Source organism: Silurus aristotelis (assembly GCF_946808225.1).
Source record: "Silurus aristotelis genome assembly, chromosome: 27".
NCBI classification, from domain to species: Eukaryota; Metazoa; Chordata; class Actinopteri; order Siluriformes; family Siluridae; genus Silurus; species Silurus aristotelis.
Window position 1 is genome coordinate 11,531,581 of NC_139600.1, and position 18,771 is coordinate 11,550,351.

General features: G+C 38.4%; 2 protein-coding genes across 3 annotated transcripts; both read left to right on the plus strand.

The window, feature by feature from the left end:
* The first annotated feature begins 648 nt into the window (after window positions 1-648).
* On the plus strand, window positions 649-10,980 carry cyld3 (cylindromatosis (turban tumor syndrome) 3). The gene is made up of 16 exons (XM_083532805.1): window positions 649-726; window positions 960-1,159; window positions 1,245-1,520; window positions 1,635-2,018; window positions 4,298-4,403; window positions 4,497-4,978; window positions 5,323-5,488; window positions 5,587-5,728; window positions 5,975-6,088; window positions 7,222-7,313; window positions 7,397-7,460; window positions 7,581-7,800; window positions 8,527-8,635; window positions 8,763-8,881; window positions 8,968-9,175; window positions 10,433-10,980. Exons 2-16 carry the CDS (start codon window positions 980-982, stop codon window positions 10,615-10,617), a joined length of 2,847 nt encoding a protein of 948 aa, XP_083388931.1. The 5' UTR covers window positions 649-726; window positions 960-979; the 3' UTR covers window positions 10,618-10,980.
* A 1,622-nt stretch (window positions 10,981-12,602) lies between these two features.
* Window positions 12,603-16,763, plus strand: emc4 (ER membrane protein complex subunit 4). Of its 2 annotated transcripts, none has more exons than XM_083533050.1 (6): window positions 12,603-12,744; window positions 13,148-13,256; window positions 13,934-14,048; window positions 15,361-15,514; window positions 16,321-16,481; window positions 16,583-16,763. In XM_083533050.1, the coding sequence occupies exons 2-6, from the start codon at window positions 13,159-13,161 to the stop codon at window positions 16,616-16,618; spliced, it is 564 nt and encodes a 187-aa protein (XP_083389176.1). In that variant the 5' UTR covers window positions 12,603-12,744; window positions 13,148-13,158; the 3' UTR covers window positions 16,619-16,763. The 2 variants fall into 2 exon arrangements, with proteins under 2 accessions (XP_083389176.1, XP_083389175.1); XM_083533049.1 differs by having other exon boundaries at window positions 12,671-12,842.
* Window positions 16,764-18,771: the final 2,008 nt, after the last annotated feature.

Below are 18,771 nucleotides of genomic sequence, written 5' to 3' on the forward strand. Positions count from 1 at the left end.
TTTAATATTTAAGTAATTTAAAATTAGATTAGATCAACACTTTTGATGAATATTTATGAAACAACCATTAACATGTTAACCCTGACTGCCATAATATTTAAACCCATTCAGTCACGTGTTCATACTGGTTATTAACTAAATATTGGTGGTTTTAGAAATTACAGTCATTATTTAAAACTGGAAACAGGATTTTAAAACAATATTTTTTATTTTTAAAACATAAACATTCAGAAGTTCAAGACAAACATTTGAAAGACAAAGAAGGAAGCCGATTATTTTGGAAATACAGCAACTGTGTTTTAATATATGAAGATTTGATTATTAATCAACACTTTATGAATATTCATGAAACGTTAAAAAATCTGACTGCCATTAACTCTACAATGGTGAATTTAGAAGTTATAGCCATAAATTATAGTTTGTATTTTTGTTGTTGTTGTTTTTGGTAAAAAGCATTAACATTACATGAATACATTGGAATGTATTTTTTTATTTATTTATTTATACTTTTTCATTTCCGAAATCACAATAACGCAATAATGGAATTTCCCCCAAAACATCTACTCTCGTGCCGCCTTCGTTTGTTCTGATTGGCTGCCGAAAACTGAACTCGCCGCTGATTGGTGTGTTTTGTTGTCCATCATTTCATTTCCTGTTTTCGTTTTTTTTTTTTTCCAACTCGGTACTGAAAGTACCAAAGTTTATTTCACGCGGATGTCGTTACTGGTAAGCTACCTTGCAAAACTTTTATACTTTCTCAAATTTTCATTAGGATTTTACTATGCGGCCAAAAGAAACTTAAGCTAAACTCTGAAAGTTTTACTTTTTATTTCCAGTCCATAACCTGGATGTATATTAAGTGGTGTAAATACTGGTCCATTCATTTACTTTTCAAACCGAAAGTGTATTTGACAGCTTTATTTAACAAATCTACTTTTCCGTCTCATGTCTCTACACAGTGAGGTTCTTGGCTTTCACCATGTCGGCCGCCACGCATCAGAGTAGGCGGCGACGCACCCCCAAAATGTACATACTAACGTCCGACTTCAAAGTACAAGACCACCTGGACGGTACCATTCGTCTGCAAAGGGGGAATCTGTGCCAAGAGCAGGAGGGTGGAGGGGAGCGTGGTGGGAGGGGGGACTTTCTATGGGTAAAGGTAAGAGATGCTGAATCACATAAAAAAAATAAAAAATAACCTAAACCAGGACTTTTATGTTTTGCCATATTTCCAATTTCTACAGGTTGTAGACAATGGCGCAATGGTGAAGCTTGAAAAGCACTTGTTAAATGAAATACCTGCTGATCAGGCCGGCTTGCTGGAGCCTATTACGGACCTTGAGTTGCGCTTCAAACTTCTCTCCAAACCACACCGGCTGAACAAACTAACTGGTTTGCCCTTGGGTTCGCCCGTGCTAGTGCGGTGTGGCCAATCACCAGACCTGGTTGAAGCTGAACTCCGTTACCGTGGCCCCTTAATGCGAGGTAGCGGGGCTGTGTATTTTGGGGTCCAACTTAAAGTAAGCAACTTAACTGATGAAATTGTTTTTTTGTTTTTTTTACAGAAATCTTATTGCATGCTTGCCATTTTAGTATTTCCAAAGCAAACCCAAGTGTCTTTCTCTTTCCTCCAGGGATCGGCTGTGGGCAGGGGCACCAGTAATGGGAATTACAAAGGCCACCAACTTTTCACCTGCCCTGAACAGTGTGCCCTTTTTGTGTCAGCCAGCGATATCACACTATATCGATTCACTCGAAGCAGCAGTTCTGGCGATAACGATCCTCAGCAAAGCGAACTAAACAGACCAATCCAGAGCAACCAGAGCTCTAGTCACATCCCAAATTCAGTTAATGTCTTAGCACGTACCGCCGAATCGGTGCCAGCTAACACTTGCTTAACCCTGGGGCAAAGGATCTACTTCACACAGGACAAGGTACATCACTGGGGCACGGTGCAGTACTGCGGGCAGCTTCCTGGCCGTTCATCCTCAGGAGGAGTGTATGTGGGAGTTTTGCTGGTGTGTGAAAGCTGAGTATAAATACTGAATGAATCTTTGTTAATAATGCTAATTTAAAAGTGTAAGAATTTATGACTTAAAAAAAACGATTGGCTAACATCTTGTGACGGTTTATGGTATGATAAAGATGTTGCAATTTATTAATACATATCGTCATGGCATAAAAAATGTACACCTTTTCTATATTTTTAAAATTTTTCACAATTGTAAGGTCCTATGATAACCTTACAATTGATGATGTGAAAAAGATTTCAGAAACTGGTAAAATAACTCTTTCTGCATCTGCCATAATTATGAGAGTACTCAGCATCCATGGGCTATTAATATAATGCACATCAAAAAGCTTACCTTTTGTAATTATTGGCATTTTGATGGATTTTGATGTGTCTACATCTTGCTTAGAAGAAATGCCTTCAGCTATGACCTCAGTGCAGAATTTGTTGCTGGTATATTAATCTGGAAAGGGTTATAAGTCTGAAATACACTATTCTAACGTGGACATTTTTTTAATGAATATATTTTGAGAAAGACCGCCCGATGGTCATCGGCCCCTGACAGCTAAATACACAGAAGTGATTGAGGGTGCACTTTCTTGTTCCCATGATGGTGCATGTTATGTAAGAATTATGAAGACTTGATAGAAAATTAAATATTTCCTGTCAGGTCAGGATGCTTTAGTTAGTGATAGACCAACATCTCTAACTCTATTTCATCTGTAGCTTATGGGATTAAAGGTATTACAATGGCAAGGACAATTCTTCTGTAGTTACTAAACACTCAAGGGTTTATGATTAAAACCGAACAAAGATTAGACACATGTTTGAAGTGTAAAAATATTTTTACACCATTGACTGACCGGTCCATTTTTTTTCCCTGCTTGACTGATTGTTTAATAATAAATATCTCTGAATGTCTACTTTATGGGTTCAGCCCTGGTTTACACCTATGCACACTGCATCAGTTGGTAAAAAGGATAAACCAACATGAAGAGCAGAGAGCTGTGTATGGGGGAAAAAAGCTATCAATCAGCCGTTGCACAAGTACTGGGCATAGCTAATAAAACCATTTGGGTTGTAATGATGTGAGTTAGTACATGAGGTGGACTATAGGTGAGCCAAGGAACAGAATAGCAGTTGATGACAGAAACTTTGTAAAAGTTGTCACAACAGTCAGCAACAACCTTTACAGGTGAACCAAAATGAACCTTTACAAAAATAGGCAGAAATATTGGAAAAAGATTAAAGCAAGGATCTGCTGACAAGGCCTTCGATCAAGCACCATGGAGGTATTGTCATGGCTTGGGATTGTATAGCTGCTTCTGAAGCCTTGTTAATAATCTATATTGATGATATAACATGATGGTAGCAGAATGTATTCAGAAGTCTAAAGATACATTCTGCCTGCCAGTTTGCAAAGAAATGCATCCAATATAATTGGAAGGAATTTCCATCATGCAGCAAGACAGACAAAAACAACAACCACAGACCGAGTTTGCAGTACAAGCCACGAGCAGCATCATGAAGAATGCAACAGTCCTGATGATATCTTGGGTCACAAACTGATGCAGTTAGTTCAAGCAAGGAATATTCATCATAATATTGAGTGTTCTATAGTTTTAAATCTGTTTCAGTATGTCTACTCACTTAAAAATCGTCTCGTCGGTTGACAAATATACCACATTCCAAGTTGTTTAACGGGTCGAGATATCAATAACAGGAAATGAAAGTTCTGATCTGTAATCTCATTCATCTTTTGATCTCAAACTCTGATTTTGTATTCTGAAAGAATAAGCCTTGCCATTCCAATACTTTTAGTGGGGCACTATAAATACATTTAGAAGCTTAACTACTAATTCTTTCTTAATAACGTCAACGTTTTCTGTTCTTTTCGCAGCAGAATAGGGACGTGTTCACGGTTGTACCCGTCGTGATCTCATATTTACTACAGATGTCAAAGATAAAGATTAAAAATGTTACAACCCTAAAGTTGATCATTTTCCAGTAGCTTCCCAATGTGTTTTATTTCTCTTAAACGACAGGAAGTCATAGACAAAAACCGGAAAATGCTCTGTCATTACGGCTTTCCTGTGGCGGAAAAACCTGCTGACTGTTACAGAGCATTGAAATTGGAAATTCCTTTCAAAAAAAGGTTTCCTTATAGAATGTGTCACCATCTAAATGATTAAATAACACAGCAGTTCAGTTGCATTGTGTAAAAGGGTTTATAAGCTGATTCCAGCTATTAGTATTTCAAGCATCTATTCGTGTGTCTCTCTTTAGGACACTCCAGTAGGAAACTGGGATGGTTACTATAGAAACTACAAGCTCTGCTCCATTCCCTCTCCCATATTCGGCCACCTTCTTCCCCTCTCCAAAGTGGTTGCAGGTAATGTTCAACTCGAGTAGTGAAATTCAGGGTATGGAGCCATTTGTTTCGCTTTACCAGTAAAATGTTTTGTTTCCTTTCAATTTTTTTTAGAACCAAGATCAGAATGCACTCCAGAAATCCCTCCACTTCCTTCCCCCCAAAATGCCCACCAGCCTTCTTCACCTACTCATAACTGGCACCTTCAACAGACCACAATACCTGCAAATGCCAGCCACAATCCCAGACTTCTAATAGAGCCTTCCATGCTAGCTATGGCCAAATCTGCTTTACAACCTTCAATATCACAGGCAGTTCCAAAAGTGGCTCTGAAGCCTCCACCTGTTAAATCCGCTCTCAGACAACCTCCTGTTCCACCTAATAAACCCCAAGTCCCACCTGTTTCCCCCTCCACTGACCATACTTCAAATGGATTTCATAATCCACCCTCTCCACTAATTTCAGAAAAAGTAGAGCCTAAATCGTGGTTAGAGGTTGGGTCTATGGTCGAGGTGAACGACCCACCACTTTTTGGAGTCATTCGATGGATTGGACACATCAGTGGAATTTCGGAGCCAGTGGCTGGTATTGAACTGGTACAATTTTGGATTTTATATTTGAAATCTGGGTGGGGAAGATGGCATAAATATCCATTCCATGCCGGTGGATCATTTTTATGATCCTTAACATAAGGATTAAATTAATTTAATACACTGAATACATTGACAATATTATAGCATAATATTATAAAATGTAAAAAAAACAAAACAAATGTGGACATTTATTGCATCTGTACCGCTTTACATAATGTAATAAATGTCTTAATTACAAGTAGTCCTTCATATCACCACACTGCTAATCATCTTTTCTTGATTAATCAGTAATTTGTTGGTGATCCTGTTCGTCTTTTTTGGTTATTTGTTTGTTGTTTTTTTTTCAGGACCAGGAGCTGACCGCTGCCACAGATGGCAACTACCTTGGAGAGCGTCATTTCCGTTGCCCCCCTAACAAAGGACTGTTCATCAAACTTCGTAACTGTAGGCGAGACTCCAGATTTCCCATCCCAGAAACACCAATAAATCAGGTGGACCGCTGCAATTCGATTGGTGAGTGTGCATTTTCAGGATAGTTTTCCAAAAGTCCAACGAATACGCAAAAAATACGTATTGGTCCGATTTTTTTTGTGTTCACATCCGAATTTCAGCATTCGCACAATGGGGCAGTAAGCGTGTGGAGGAGAACACACCACCTTTGTTGGGTCAGGAGGCTCGGCAGTTGTATGAAGGTTTTAAGAAAGGTATCCAGGGTCATCTCAACTCCTGCTACCTGGATGCATCGCTCTTCAGGTAAGAGTCGCACATTTTTGCAAAACAAATGTGGATTTGTTTTGGAATTTCATTTGAGATGTTATGATGATAAGGCTGAGAATTAATATCACATTTATATTGGAAATGCATAAAAGCTCGTTTGTCATGTCTTTAAAACTCGTTTTTAGTCAGTTGCTTAAAGGTATTTTCCGTTTTTTGTTGGTTTTTTTTACTATTTTTGTGATTGTACGTGATAAATCTTTTTTTTTTCTTTGCTTCCTTCAGTCTGTTCTCATGCTGCAGTTCAGTCGACTGGGTTTTGTTTTGCCCCTGTAATGAAGATCGCAGCAAAGGTGCTCAGGAATTACTGCGCTGTGAAATTGTCAATCCTTTACGCAGGTTTGTGTAAAAGATCTTTTTTTTTCCCCTCTTATGAAAGTCACATTGATTCCTACATTTATAAAAGTGTGCGGACCCCTGACCATAAGATTGCTTTCTGAACATCCCATTCCCATTTTGAAATGTGCTTGTGGAGATTTGTGCTCATTCAGCCACAATGGTGTTAGAAAAGTCAGGTTGTAGAGTGAGGAGATCTGGGGTGCAGTCAGTGTCAATTCATCCCAAAGGTGTTCAACAAGGTTGAGGTCAGAGGCCGCTTAATATCTTCAACTCCGAACCATGTAAAGCATATCTGCATCTAGCTGGCTTTTGCACAGGGTCATTGTCATTCTGTAACAGGTTTGGGACTCCTGGTTTAAGTAAAAGGAAAAATGCTACCTCAGCTAAAGACATTATGTGTCTCCAACTTCATGCTAAAGGTTTGGGAAAGAACAACATATGGCTGGAAAAGTCAGGTGTCTCAATGCTTTTGTTCATGTATTGTAGTTAGTGTTCTAGGAATACTATCAGAGTTCATCTATCCAAATTGTGTAGACACTTGTCTACACTGTCTGCCCTCTTCCACATGCATGAGTTCACAAACACCCACCACTGACTAGTGTCATTTCATTTGATACCTCAAAAGCAATAAATGTCTGTTGCATCGTAGGGATTCTGACTTGTGATTTGATGAGTATAATGAATGAAATCTCTGAAGTCCATACTGTAGTGTGTACTTAGTGTAGTGATCAGATAGTTATGAGGTAATAATAGGTTATTAGGTAATAGTTTATATGAGACTTTGCGTGTTTTAGTCATAGACCAGCATCGTTAAGGATTCTACTGTTGACTTTCAAATGAAATCTGATGACAGATGTGAACCATTGTGTAATGACCTTTTTCTGAGAAAGTCCGTCTGAAATGTGTATAAATCATGTGGCCTCTTCTAGAAATTTTCTGGACATTCATTACACAAATAAGTAGAAACCATGTTAGCTTCAGTCAAACAAGCAAAATGACACTCGATCAGCAAATTGGATTTGAGCACTTGTGTGAATGTGGCCTTGGATTATGTGATCAATTCTGCAATATTCATTCATTTTTCTATGTAGTCAGAATGAAGACTGTCATAATAATACTATATGCTCGTTTAGGTTTGGATACGTGTGTGCCAGTAAGACTATGGCGTTGCGGAAGCTTTTGGAAGCTGAGACTACAGACACGGGCTTTACTAACGAGGAAAAAGGTAAACAAGTAGAGAAATGTAGCCAGGCTTTACTTCCTGTGGCGATTCTGACAGGATTCTTGTGTTTCGTCTATGTGTTTTAGATCCTGAAGAATTCCTCAATAAGCTTTTCCAGCTCCTCCGGGTGGAACCACTTCTAAAGATTAGGTCCACCTCTGTCCTTCTATTATCCCTTCTCCATAATTTACACCTGGGATTTGCCTTTTAGTCTTTCTCTTTTCATCATCATAATCATCATGTATGTTTTTATTTTGTTTCTTAATATAGATCTTTAAGCCAGGAGCCACAGGAATGCCACATTTATCAGCTTTTTCCTCCTACGCTTCCCTGTCCATCCTCACCAATTCAATCTCCACCCTTGCCTTCTTTCTCTCCAACTCTCTCACCAATCCCACTATCTTCATCCTCAGTTGGACTCATGAGGGTTGCCAGTGTGCAGACACTACTGGAATCATCCTTCATGCATTCGGGGCTTAAATTCACAGAGGTAACGCAACTCTGAATTACGGATTATAACAGTATTTGATCTCGGATCAGCGAATATACTGTAGTTATGCATAGACTTTATGCAAAAGTTCTGGTTTTACATAAACATTGTAGAAGGCAATGAAACGCTAGAAAGATCAGATTCAGACATAAACGTAAAAGCACTTTTATGTCACTGGCTCCAGGCACTTGCTCTTGTTTTAGCTGATCCCTTGTTATACTGTTTAATGTACTACAATTAATAACTCAATAATAAACAGTTTTGACTGATGTGTAGCAATTTCATTATGTTCTTGATTTAGTGACTTTTTATACTCCATATTAAACAAGTTTTTTGCCTGATAATATGACGGTGTTGATGTCTCGAGTAAAAACGTTTTTTTATTTTTTTATTGTTTGTTTTTTTTTTGCTAAAATGAATAAGCAATGTCTTCAAGATCACGAGCGTACAAGAATCATCTGGACCTTTATGATATACTATATTGTTTTTTCGAATACATTACTTATTAATTTTAGCAAAAAAAAACTTTACTTTATTCATATAGACGTATTCATATGTTTTTAGTCGTGTTTATTTATTTTTTTAGTTTGTTACGGATTTTGTCCTGATTTTAGATATACTTTATCTTGAATAATGGAAGGTCCTGTGTTAAATACAAGAATGTATATTAAAGCATTATTATAAATCTGTGCTGAATATTTCTATATGTCTGTTTTTGATTTCCAGGCTCCGTCCTGCCTTCCTCTGCTTATGCCACGCTTCGGTAAAGAGTTTAAGATGTTTGATGCCATTCTGCCCTCCCTGACGCTCGACATCACCGACCTTCTGGACGAGAGTAAGATTGTCCTATATTCCTAAAACTATTCGTTTGAACAATATTATTGTACAACACGATACAATTATACGACCACCAATACAGAATTGAAGGTCGACAGACTGACTGAATCTCCTCTTCCCTCCAGCTCTTCGACAGTGTAGTATATGTCAGTCAGTGGCAGAGTGGGAGTGTTCACAGTGTTATGAGGATCTGGACATCACACCTGGCCAGTTAAAACAATATTGCAACACCTGCAATGCACAAGTATGTGTACGTCTTGAAAAATCACACATTTCCCACCTTTAACCTTTGAACCCACTTCACATGTCGACTGCATTTCTCCTCGTCAGGTTCACGCGCACAAGAAGCGCCAGCCACACAAGCCAGCCAAGGTCAAACTGCCCAAGGGCACGTGGGAGGGCCCGGTTCATGGAGCTCGCCAGCTGTTAACTCTCTTCGCCGTGACGTGTATCGAGACCAGTCATTACGTGAGCTTTGTGAAACACGGGCCCCTCCCTACCGACTGGCTTTTCTTCGACAGTATGGCCGACAGAGAGGGTATGAAATTAGACTGGTGACAAAGTAAAGAAAAGAACAATGTCAATAGGATGCTGTTCGGGGCATTTCGTTAGCAAGGTGCACCTAGTGGGAGGAGTCACTGGAAGAGATTTTCTGTATGATCAGTCTTGTCTTATGAGGAAGCAGTTATACAGTGTTTTTTTAATAGAGGTGGATATTTCTATCTCACAATTCAAGAACGAATAAGGTATCCTGTTTTAGTCGCTTTGTAGGGCAGCATGTCCTAGTCAACAACACACACTATATTGCCAAAAGTATTGGGTCACCTGACCTTTCCTGCTATATGTGGTTCTTTTCCAAACTGTTACCACAAAGCTGGAAGCACTCAATCATACAGGACGTCTTTGGATGCACTATAATAACATTTTGTATTCACTTGAACTTGGAAACCCAAACCTGTTCCAGTACAGCAATGCTCCTGTGCACAATCACTGCTCCTTGAAGATCTGGTTTACATGCTTTGGAGAGGAAGATCTTGAGTGGCCTGCTATAGAGCTCTAATCTCATACCTACTGAACACCTTTGGGATGAATTGGAACGCTGACTGCACCCCAGGTCTCCTCACCTCACCTACATCAGTACCTGACTTTCTTAATACCCATGTGGCTGATGAACACAAATATCCATAAGCACGGGACTAATTGTGAAATGTAATGCTCAGAAATCACATACCCTACTTATGAGCAGGTGACCAAATACTTTTGAAAATATAGTGTGTATAAATATTGGATTGGTGTTGATTTAGATTATTTCTTAATATAGTAAAAATATTTTAAAGTTAATGTCAATAATACAATCAGGCTTTCGTGAAACATTCCTAGGATGTACCTGCTCCTTGTCCTAGTTAACTAAGCATGATGGGAGATGTTTCTTTGATCAAGACTCTTTTCTGGACATCACAGGATTATAGAGTTATACAGAGCATTGTTACAATGCTATGAAGAGTTCTGTATTCAATGTGAATTATATAATCTGAAGTGGATCAAGTTAGAGTTTGCATTAGTCTCTTTTTTTTAACACAAGAAAAAAGGAGCAAACTACAAGAACTGACAGGATTTACAGGGTTTCTGTGAATACCATATTTCTTGTTGAAATGCACGAGGCCTATTGGATTATGTGAAGTGTCTCTTAATTAGTGGTTGCATCAGTTCCTGACAGTAAAAAATAGAGAATTTCACCCCCTGTAATAAAAAACAACCTGATTTGCTTGTTTTGGTTTCCTGATGCCGTCGACAGGAGGAGAGAACGGATTCAACGTGCCACAGGTAAGGGCGTGTCCGGAGGTGGGACGCTACCTGTGTCTGTCAGAGGTCGAGCTCAGCCGCCTGGACTCCAGCGTACTGAAAGAGCCGGTCCGAAGATTGCTCTGCGACGCCCACATGTGCCTTTATCACTGCCCTGAACTGAGCCTGTATAAGTGAAGACGAAAGACCTCAAGTGATGTCTCGAATGCATTCGAGTCTTCTTATGGAGCGACAAAAGGAGACGAGGGGATTGAGACCGAGAGTCGAAGGATCTGGAAGAGATGCAGTACATATTTGTCCTACATTTGAGACTGACTTTGTTTTGTTTTTTTATTTCAAGAAGAAAATTCAGGTGTTTACATTTATCCGAGTGTCTTTTTTTTTTTTTTTGTCAGCTTCTTTCAGCATTCATATTGAATCATTCACTTTTATTTCCATTTCACACGTATTGAAGTTGTAGCAACATAAATAAACATATACATACTGATGTATATAACTGACAGCTCGCTAATGTTATGGGTATAAAATCCACTTTTCAAACACGTGTATTGTTTCGTTTCTTTAGACATTATATAAGACTAAGCATAATTCAGTGAAAATTCAATAGTCAATAATTCAGCACCAAGAACAAGCAGGTTTGACTGATAAAATAACAATTTAGCATTCAGTGAGCACAGAAATGAAGGCTCCGCACCATTATAAAACATGTCCAGTGATGCTTTGAGGATTATTGTCTTCTTTCGCATGCTACCATTAGAGGTCGCCACAGTGGATCATCCGTCTCCATACCCCCCTGTCTTCTAAATCTGCCTCTTTCACACCAACTACCTGCATGTCTTCCCTCACCACATCCATAAACCTCCTCCTTGGTCTTCCGCTTTTCCTCCTTCCTGGTGGCTCCATCCTCAGCATTCTCCTACTGATATACCCCATGTCCCTCCTCTGCACATGTCCAAACCATCTCAATCTCGCCTCCCTCGCTTTGTCCAAAATGTTCTACATGCTCTGTCCCTCTAATAAACTCATTTCTAATCCTGTCCATCATCGTCACTCCCAACAAAAACCTCAGCATCTTCAGCTCTGCTACCTCCAGCTCCACCTCCTGTCTATTACTCAATGCCACTGTCTCTAATCCATACATCACACCACAGTTCCATAAATTTTCCCTTTCACTCTCACAGATACTCTTCTATCACAAATCACTCCTGCTATCACTCTTCTCCACCCACTCCACCCTGCCTGCACTCTTTTCTTCACTTCTCTAACACACTCTCCATTACTTTGCACTGTTGACCCCAGGTAAGTTTTTCATGTATCTCTACTTTACTGATACTATTTTTATTTTATTTTTTACTTTAACGTCACTACATTTCACAAAAACTCTGGACTCATTTGTGTAATTTCTTTAAGTAGTTGAAAAGATTTTGGGCTCATGATAATTTTAATAGATATCAATCAGTGTTTGAGTCTTTTCAAAGAAACTGAGTTGATTATGCAAAGAGTCTTGTTACAAAAATAATAATAGGAACATTAAAAGCCATCATAAATTATAGTACTTTGGATAATTAAGTACAATTGAAGGCAAATACTTTTGTACTTTTACTACAGTTAAAGTTTTAAAGGAGCACTTTTATTCAAGTAATAGTTTACTTCATGTATCTCTACTTTAACTCAAGTACATGGTTTGTGTATTTCATCCACCACTGGATATAAGAAGCTGATGTGCATTTCGTTGCTGTGTACCTGTACAATGCAATGACAGTAAATATCTATCTATCTATCTATCTATCTATCTATCTATCTATCTATCTATCTATCTATCTATCTGTCTGTCTGTCTGTCTGTCTGTCTGTCTGTCTGTCTGCTTGGTGCTCTTCCTGCTGTTTGTCTCCAGTACAATAGGGGGCGATATAACCACAGCCCACTAACTAAACCTTTTGCATCCGGTGTGTCGGCACTCAACGAGTTGCCAGATGAACGATTTCAACCTCTTTTTCACCTTACGTTTTCTTGATTCAATTTTATGTTCCTAATATAAATTTAATTTTCCACATTAATTAAATTCAACATTATGTCACTTTACATAGAAATACCTTTCATTATTCACAATAAATTGTTTGGTGGATGATGTGTAGGTATATGAAAGATAAATAAATAATATCGCAGAAATCAGACGTCACAGGCAGTTAAGAACGTTCTCTCATTTGCGGGTTTTTAGGTGAAGGTCTGGCAACCCACGTTGGCCCCCAGTCACGATAAAAAAAGAAGCGCACCGAAGCTGCTGCACTCAGTCTGTAAATACAAGTAAGATAGACAGGAGTTTTTTTTTTACATTTCTACGGAGAATCATATTAATGATTAATTATAAAACTGTATGGGGAAAAATAAGCGCAATGTAAAAGGTATAGGTACTTTGTTTTCTTCGTGAATATGGACGTTAGCATTAGCTGGGTGCTGAAACTGCGCACTACTGTAGTATAGTATACTCCAGTATCCGTTATCACTGAGGGTGTACTTATTTTTGGACAGTAAATCTCATACAAACTGCACATTAAATACACTAAAATATATAGTTTAGTCCATATAGCTACACTTATTTCTCTACCTATATATCCATCTACCTACTGCCACATACCCCAGGAGAGAGCTGGTTTTGTTAAGATTATAGTACATTTATTCAGTGTTTGTTTCTTGTGTTCTTTATTAGTAGGAGGAGACATGTCCTCACCTGGGGGACAGGGAGGAGCTTTGTCCAATAAAGCTACAGGATCAAAGAGGATGAAATGGACTCTCGAGCTGAGTCTGGCCAACACCAGGTAGGAATGTTGTTTATGTAGCACCAGGGTCTTTTTACTGCGTTAAATACACATTTAAATACACAAGGAGCACTGTTTCCCCACGGACCATTATTACTGACGCACCAACAGCTAAACTCGAGAGCGCTCTGGACGGGTTTATATAAGCCATAATCAAATATCATTTCTCTTATTCAGTTTTTCTCCCAATTTTTTTTCTTTCTTTCTCCCAATTCTGTTTTTTTTTTTCCTTACAATTCTGATTTTTACACTGCGCTAACTCTAGTTTCTTCTTATACCCCTGGCAGTGTTGTTTATGATTAATAATAATTTTTAAAAATGCACTCAAAGTGCAAGGCGGAGACTAAACAAACTTGCGGTCCGCCACTTAATACGTTCCTGCGTGACCTCCGATTGTAACTACGTTCCACACGACCCGAAAGCCCTGTACAGAAAAATCTCGGTACAAATATGTGTAGCGTTTCACTCATAGTATGTAGACTTTTTTTTTATATATATATATATATATATATATATATATATATATATATATATCTCCAGTGTAGATTTGAGTGAGCCCACTCAGGTTTCCTAGTAGAGATTCAGTGTTTCCACTTTATTTATTACAGTCTTTGGTGTAACTATCGAAGAATGGATTGCCGTATAAAAATGCCTCTCTCATCTCTTCCTTTGCGCAGGAGCCGAGGAGACAGGCAGCTGAAGGATGGAGAAGTTATGTATCCTGTGGGATACTCGGATAAACCAGTCCCTGACACCAGCGTGCAGGAAGCAGATCGCAACCTGGTGGAGAAGGTACAAGTGCACGAAGTGTAGATTGAAATAATGTTTGGGACAGAAATAAGAACGAGTGCGTGTGCATACATATAAACACACAAATACATGTATTTTTCAGGGATTTTTAATTATTTCAAACATTAATAATGTGAAAGGGAAGTCGTCCAAACTGTGAAAGAACGTGAATGAAATTATGTAGTAAACGAAAACATGTAAATAACCCAGAATAATAATGTAGACACATTGATGGCAGCTTTTCACACACTTGGGAGTTCAGCCTCATGAAAGAAATAAAACAAATAGCTCTTACATAAGCGTTCCACTAGGGGTCGCCAAGTGCGCTCTTGATTTTATTTGATTGTATATATTTTTTTAATTAATCAACATTTCATTTATAAAAGCACAACAAATAATTATTGTTGCGTATAAAACGTTATGTTTAAACTGATGTTTGTATGTTTTTAGAATCCAAAACAAAAAAAATACAATAATAGATTAATTCTCTGATTAAATGATATTCATGTTAGTTTGTTCAACAGTTAAATAGCAGAATTAGAAAAGAAAAGTCTGTCCGTGTAAACCCTTTCATGTTACACGTTATTAAAGTAATAAGTAAAATGGATAATATGTTTGATATTTACACTAATAGATAAAAATGTTAATGCTGCTGTTATTTGTTCAGGTTTAGAAGGGGGTTCCCCTTCTAAACCTGAACAAATAACAGCAGCATTAAAATTATCTATTAGTGTCTATGAGTATCTATTAGTATTAGTTGTTGCACAAAAATCTTAATGAATAGTTGCTTGTTGCGGGTAATTGTTTGCATTCTGCTGTTTTTGTAATTATTAAAAACATACAAGTGCGTAAGAATTTGGGGGTTGGGAAAAAAACAAAAGGTTGGGAACCACGAGTCTAAAGCACATTAAGAAAGCAAGAAAAGATGCAAATAAACTTTTGACAAGGCAAAACTGTGAAATGAAAACCATCCCAGGTTGCCTCATGATTTTGATGCCAATTCGTCATTAAAAAAATAATAAATCTAGTTATTTTGGAAAGTGTAAAATATAAAACTTGCATATTTAAGAGCAATGTTATAATTGTGCGTAAATAAAAAAATTAATAATAAAAGTATTAATGAAAACATTATTTGTACCAATATTATGTATTTAATATTATTGTGATCAAATATAAAAACATTTATTGAAATATTACTAATTGTTTTAATACAATGTATTACTGTTGTAATAATAACAAATACAAAATACATAAATATTTCTTTACATATTTGCTTAACATCATAAACTTTGTGTGTGTATGCATGTGTGTGTAGAGATGCTGGGATGTAGCCCTTGGCCCTCTGAAGCAAATCCCCATGAACCTGTTCATCATGTACATGTCTGGCAACACTATTTCTATCTTCCCCATCATGATGGTGTGCATGATGGCATGGAGACCTATTCAGGCGCTCATGTCCATGTCTGCCAGTAAGTAAATCTTAATTTTGATTCTTTAATATTCTAGTGAGCTAGTGAACTTTTTTCTCTCCAATTTTCCATATTTGTTGCTATTAATCTGTATACATACTGTGCAGGGGGAGGAAAAAAAACGCAGCTGCCCTCTAGCGGTTTACTCTGAAACTACAAGCTGGATATCGAATAAATCGCTGTAGCACTTTTCAGTGGATCACGTGTACGTTCAGAGCTATGATGCAGGTCACTTAAGCTGTGCATTGAGATTTTTAAGAGAATTTGAGAGAATAGTTACATGTTCATACTGTTTATTTTAGAGCTAGCCTGATGCAGTGCAGTTAGACTGCAACCATGCAATTAGGCGCCTACTATTAGATGCTTCAGATTAGAAATATAAAAGGTTTGTATATACAAAATATAATAGTGATATTGCACATGACATGATGCTGTATTATATGAACGTACATTGTAATTATTATAAAATTCGGATAATGATGATTCATATAATGGCACAGTGATGCTGTACGTGAAAGGGGAGGAGTTATAGTGTTTGATGGACACTGGTAGGAAAGACCTCCTGTGGTTGGCCTTGGTGGTTTCATTGTACGGTTGAATGTCGGTGTAACAAGTTGTCAAGGATACTGAACAGTTTCCTTAGCATTCTTTCCTCAGATACGTTACCCAGAGGCTCCACTCCCATGATGGGAGCTTCTGGAAGCTTATAGTCTGTTGGCATCTGCTGTCTTCACCCTGCTACCCCAACACACGACGCCGGATATCACTAAATAAACATGCTCTTGATCTTACTTTCCGTGTTTCAGCCTTTAAACTCCTGGAGAGTTCCAGTCAGCAGTGGCTCCAGGGTTTGGTCTACCTAATCGGTAACCTGCTCGGCTCAGCGCTCGCCATCTACAAGTGTCAATCAATGGGTCTCCTCCCAACACATTCGTCTGACTGGCTCGCCTTTATCGAGCCCCCGCAGGTATGAAGCAACCTACACAAGTAAGCCAGAAATATGGCCGAATTATACAATACAATTGACCTGTACTAATACATTTTGTGTCCGTTCCTTCTTTTTTATAGAGATTGGAGATAATGGGTGGAGGATTGGTCATGTGAGCCTTCGGAACCACTTGTGCACATTTACACACACCAACACATTTAATTTCATTAATTTATGTATTGCCTTGGACCACCTTTTGTCTTTTGTTTTGTTCTGCCTCACTGTACTCAGAGATTTAATAAAAACTTACACAATACTAAAGACTGGAGTTTTGTCTCTGCTTTGGGGACGTCTCGTCAGGTCAACACCTGTATTTAACAGCTGTTTCAAGAGTGTCACTCTGTTTCAAGGATCATCATATGAACTATTTGTGTCATCTTTGTTCGAAATATCTAAAGTCTTTTCGCGAAGGTTAGATAAACATTAGACTCGTGAATTTGTAAATGACGCAATGCTGCTACAGAATGTAACCTTCAAATGCGATTCTATGATCGTTTTTTTTGGTAGCTCAGTGCGTCAGGTACCTGGGGTCAACAGTGCAAAGTAATGGAGAGTGTGTTAGTGAAGAAAAGAGTGCAGGCAGGGTGGAGTGGGTGGAGAAGAGTGATAGCAGGAGTGATTTGTGATAGAAGAGTATCTGTGAGAGTGAAAGAAAAAGTTTATAGGACTGTGGTGAGACCTGCGATGTACTTTTTAGAGACAGTGGCATTGAGTAAAAGACAGGAGGTGGAGCTGGAGGTAGCAGAGCTGAAGATGTTGAGGTTTTCGTTGGGCGTGATGAGGATGGACAGGATTAGAAACAGGTTTATTAGAGGGACAGCGCATGTAGGACGTTTTGAAGACAAAGCGAGGGAGGCGAGATTGCGATGGATTGGACATGTGCAGAGGAGGGACATGGGGTATATCAGTAGGAGAATGCTGAGGATGGAGCCACCAGGAAGGAGGAAAAGAGGAAGACAAAAGAGTTGGTTTATGGATGTGGTGAGAGAAGACATGCAGGTAGTTGAGTTGAGGCAGATGTAGAGGACAGTGGGGGTATGTAGACGGATGATCCGCTGTGGTGAACCCTAATGGGAGAAGCCGAAAGAGGAAAAAGAAGTGAGTAAGGTATTGAACTCTTGAACTTGTGACCTTCCGATCCAATCACCAACAAGCTGCCACTGTTGGGCCCTTGAGCAAGGCCCTTAATCCTCAACTGCTTATGTGTGCTGCTCTGGATAATGGCATCTACCAAACACCATAAATGCAAATGTCTCTAAATGTAAAGAACTCCATCCAGAGGTAGGGTGTCATCTGGAAAGAAGAAATGAACAGTGTCCTTGGTACCTCAGGAGTTTTACTCTACAGTGATCGAGAAGGAGCCTAGAGGGGTGACGGCATGACACATAGATTGGAAGTTGAAGAAACTGTACAGTATGGTCATGGTATCAGTGTATATGTTGCATTTAACATGGAGGTGTGTAAGGAATCTTTTTTCATTTCTACACATTTTGTCCAATCTAATAAGATGTGGCAGGTTCTACAAGTCCAAACATGGAGAAACAAGTTATTTACATTCCAGTGACCAGAATAAAGCAGTTATTGAATATTGGGAAAGCTGTAAATGCATCTCGTAGCCACTCCCATGCTCTGCATTTTTATTGGCTCCTCTTGGAATTACTAATTGGATCCTCTGACATCTGAGCTTTTGTTTTATTTGTAATTATTTGTAGAAACATTTTTAATACATTTTAGAAGTACTTTGCATAGTTGTGAAGGCTGGTGTTTATTGTACAGGTATTAAAAAGTGACATGACTACATTCCCTGCATATGTCTCATTTCTAGGTTTAACTAAAGTCATTTGCAAATAAAGCTGAAACACACCCCTGACAGACGTGCTGACTTGCACTACTTGTTCCACAGTGTAATTGCACTGCCTGGCAATGTGTGTGTTTTGTTTGTTTGTTTGTTTTTTTTTTTTTTTACAACATGGCAATTTAGGGTGGATTGTGTCATCCTACGATCTTATCTATACGTATGACTTAAGCATTTGCATTAAGGGAAAAGATGTGCTGGTTTTGCCTACACATACAGTGCACATAAAAAGAGACTACATGACCGCAATACATTTTTCAGCTACCTCTAATGCATGGCCAAAATATTATAAGGCAGTGGAGGCTGCTTTTATGTTCAAATAAATCTAATTTTCTTTTTGTGGCTCAGCAGCTTGCAGAGACTGAGCAATATTCTTCTTCTTCCATTGTAACATGATTTCATAAGTCATCCAAA

What these genes read in the sequence shown, in the direction of transcription:
- emc4 (XM_083533049.1), top strand. Translation starts at nt 12,815, where the DNA reads ATGGGGAAAAATAAGCGCAATGTAAAAG. An exon ending in CTGAGTCTGGCCAACACCAG is followed by an intron (nt 13,257 to 13,933) that starts GTAGGAATGTTG and finishes TCCTTTGCGCAG; the next exon opens with GAGCCGAGGAGACAGGCAGC. An exon ending in ATCGCAACCTGGTGGAGAAG is followed by an intron (nt 14,049 to 15,360) that starts GTACAAGTGCAC and finishes ATGTGTGTGTAG; the next exon opens with AGATGCTGGGATGTAGCCCT.
- cyld3 (XM_083532805.1), top strand. Translation starts at nt 980, where the DNA reads ATGTCGGCCGCCACGCATCAGAGTAGGCGGCGACGCACCCCCAAAATG. An exon ending in TGTATGTGGGAGTTTTGCTG is followed by an intron (nt 2,019 to 4,297) that starts GTGTGTGAAAGC and finishes GTCTCTCTTTAG; the next exon opens with GACACTCCAGTAGGAAACTG. An exon ending in GGACCGCTGCAATTCGATTG is followed by an intron (nt 5,489 to 5,586) that starts GTGAGTGTGCAT and finishes TCCGAATTTCAG; the next exon opens with CATTCGCACAATGGGGCAGT.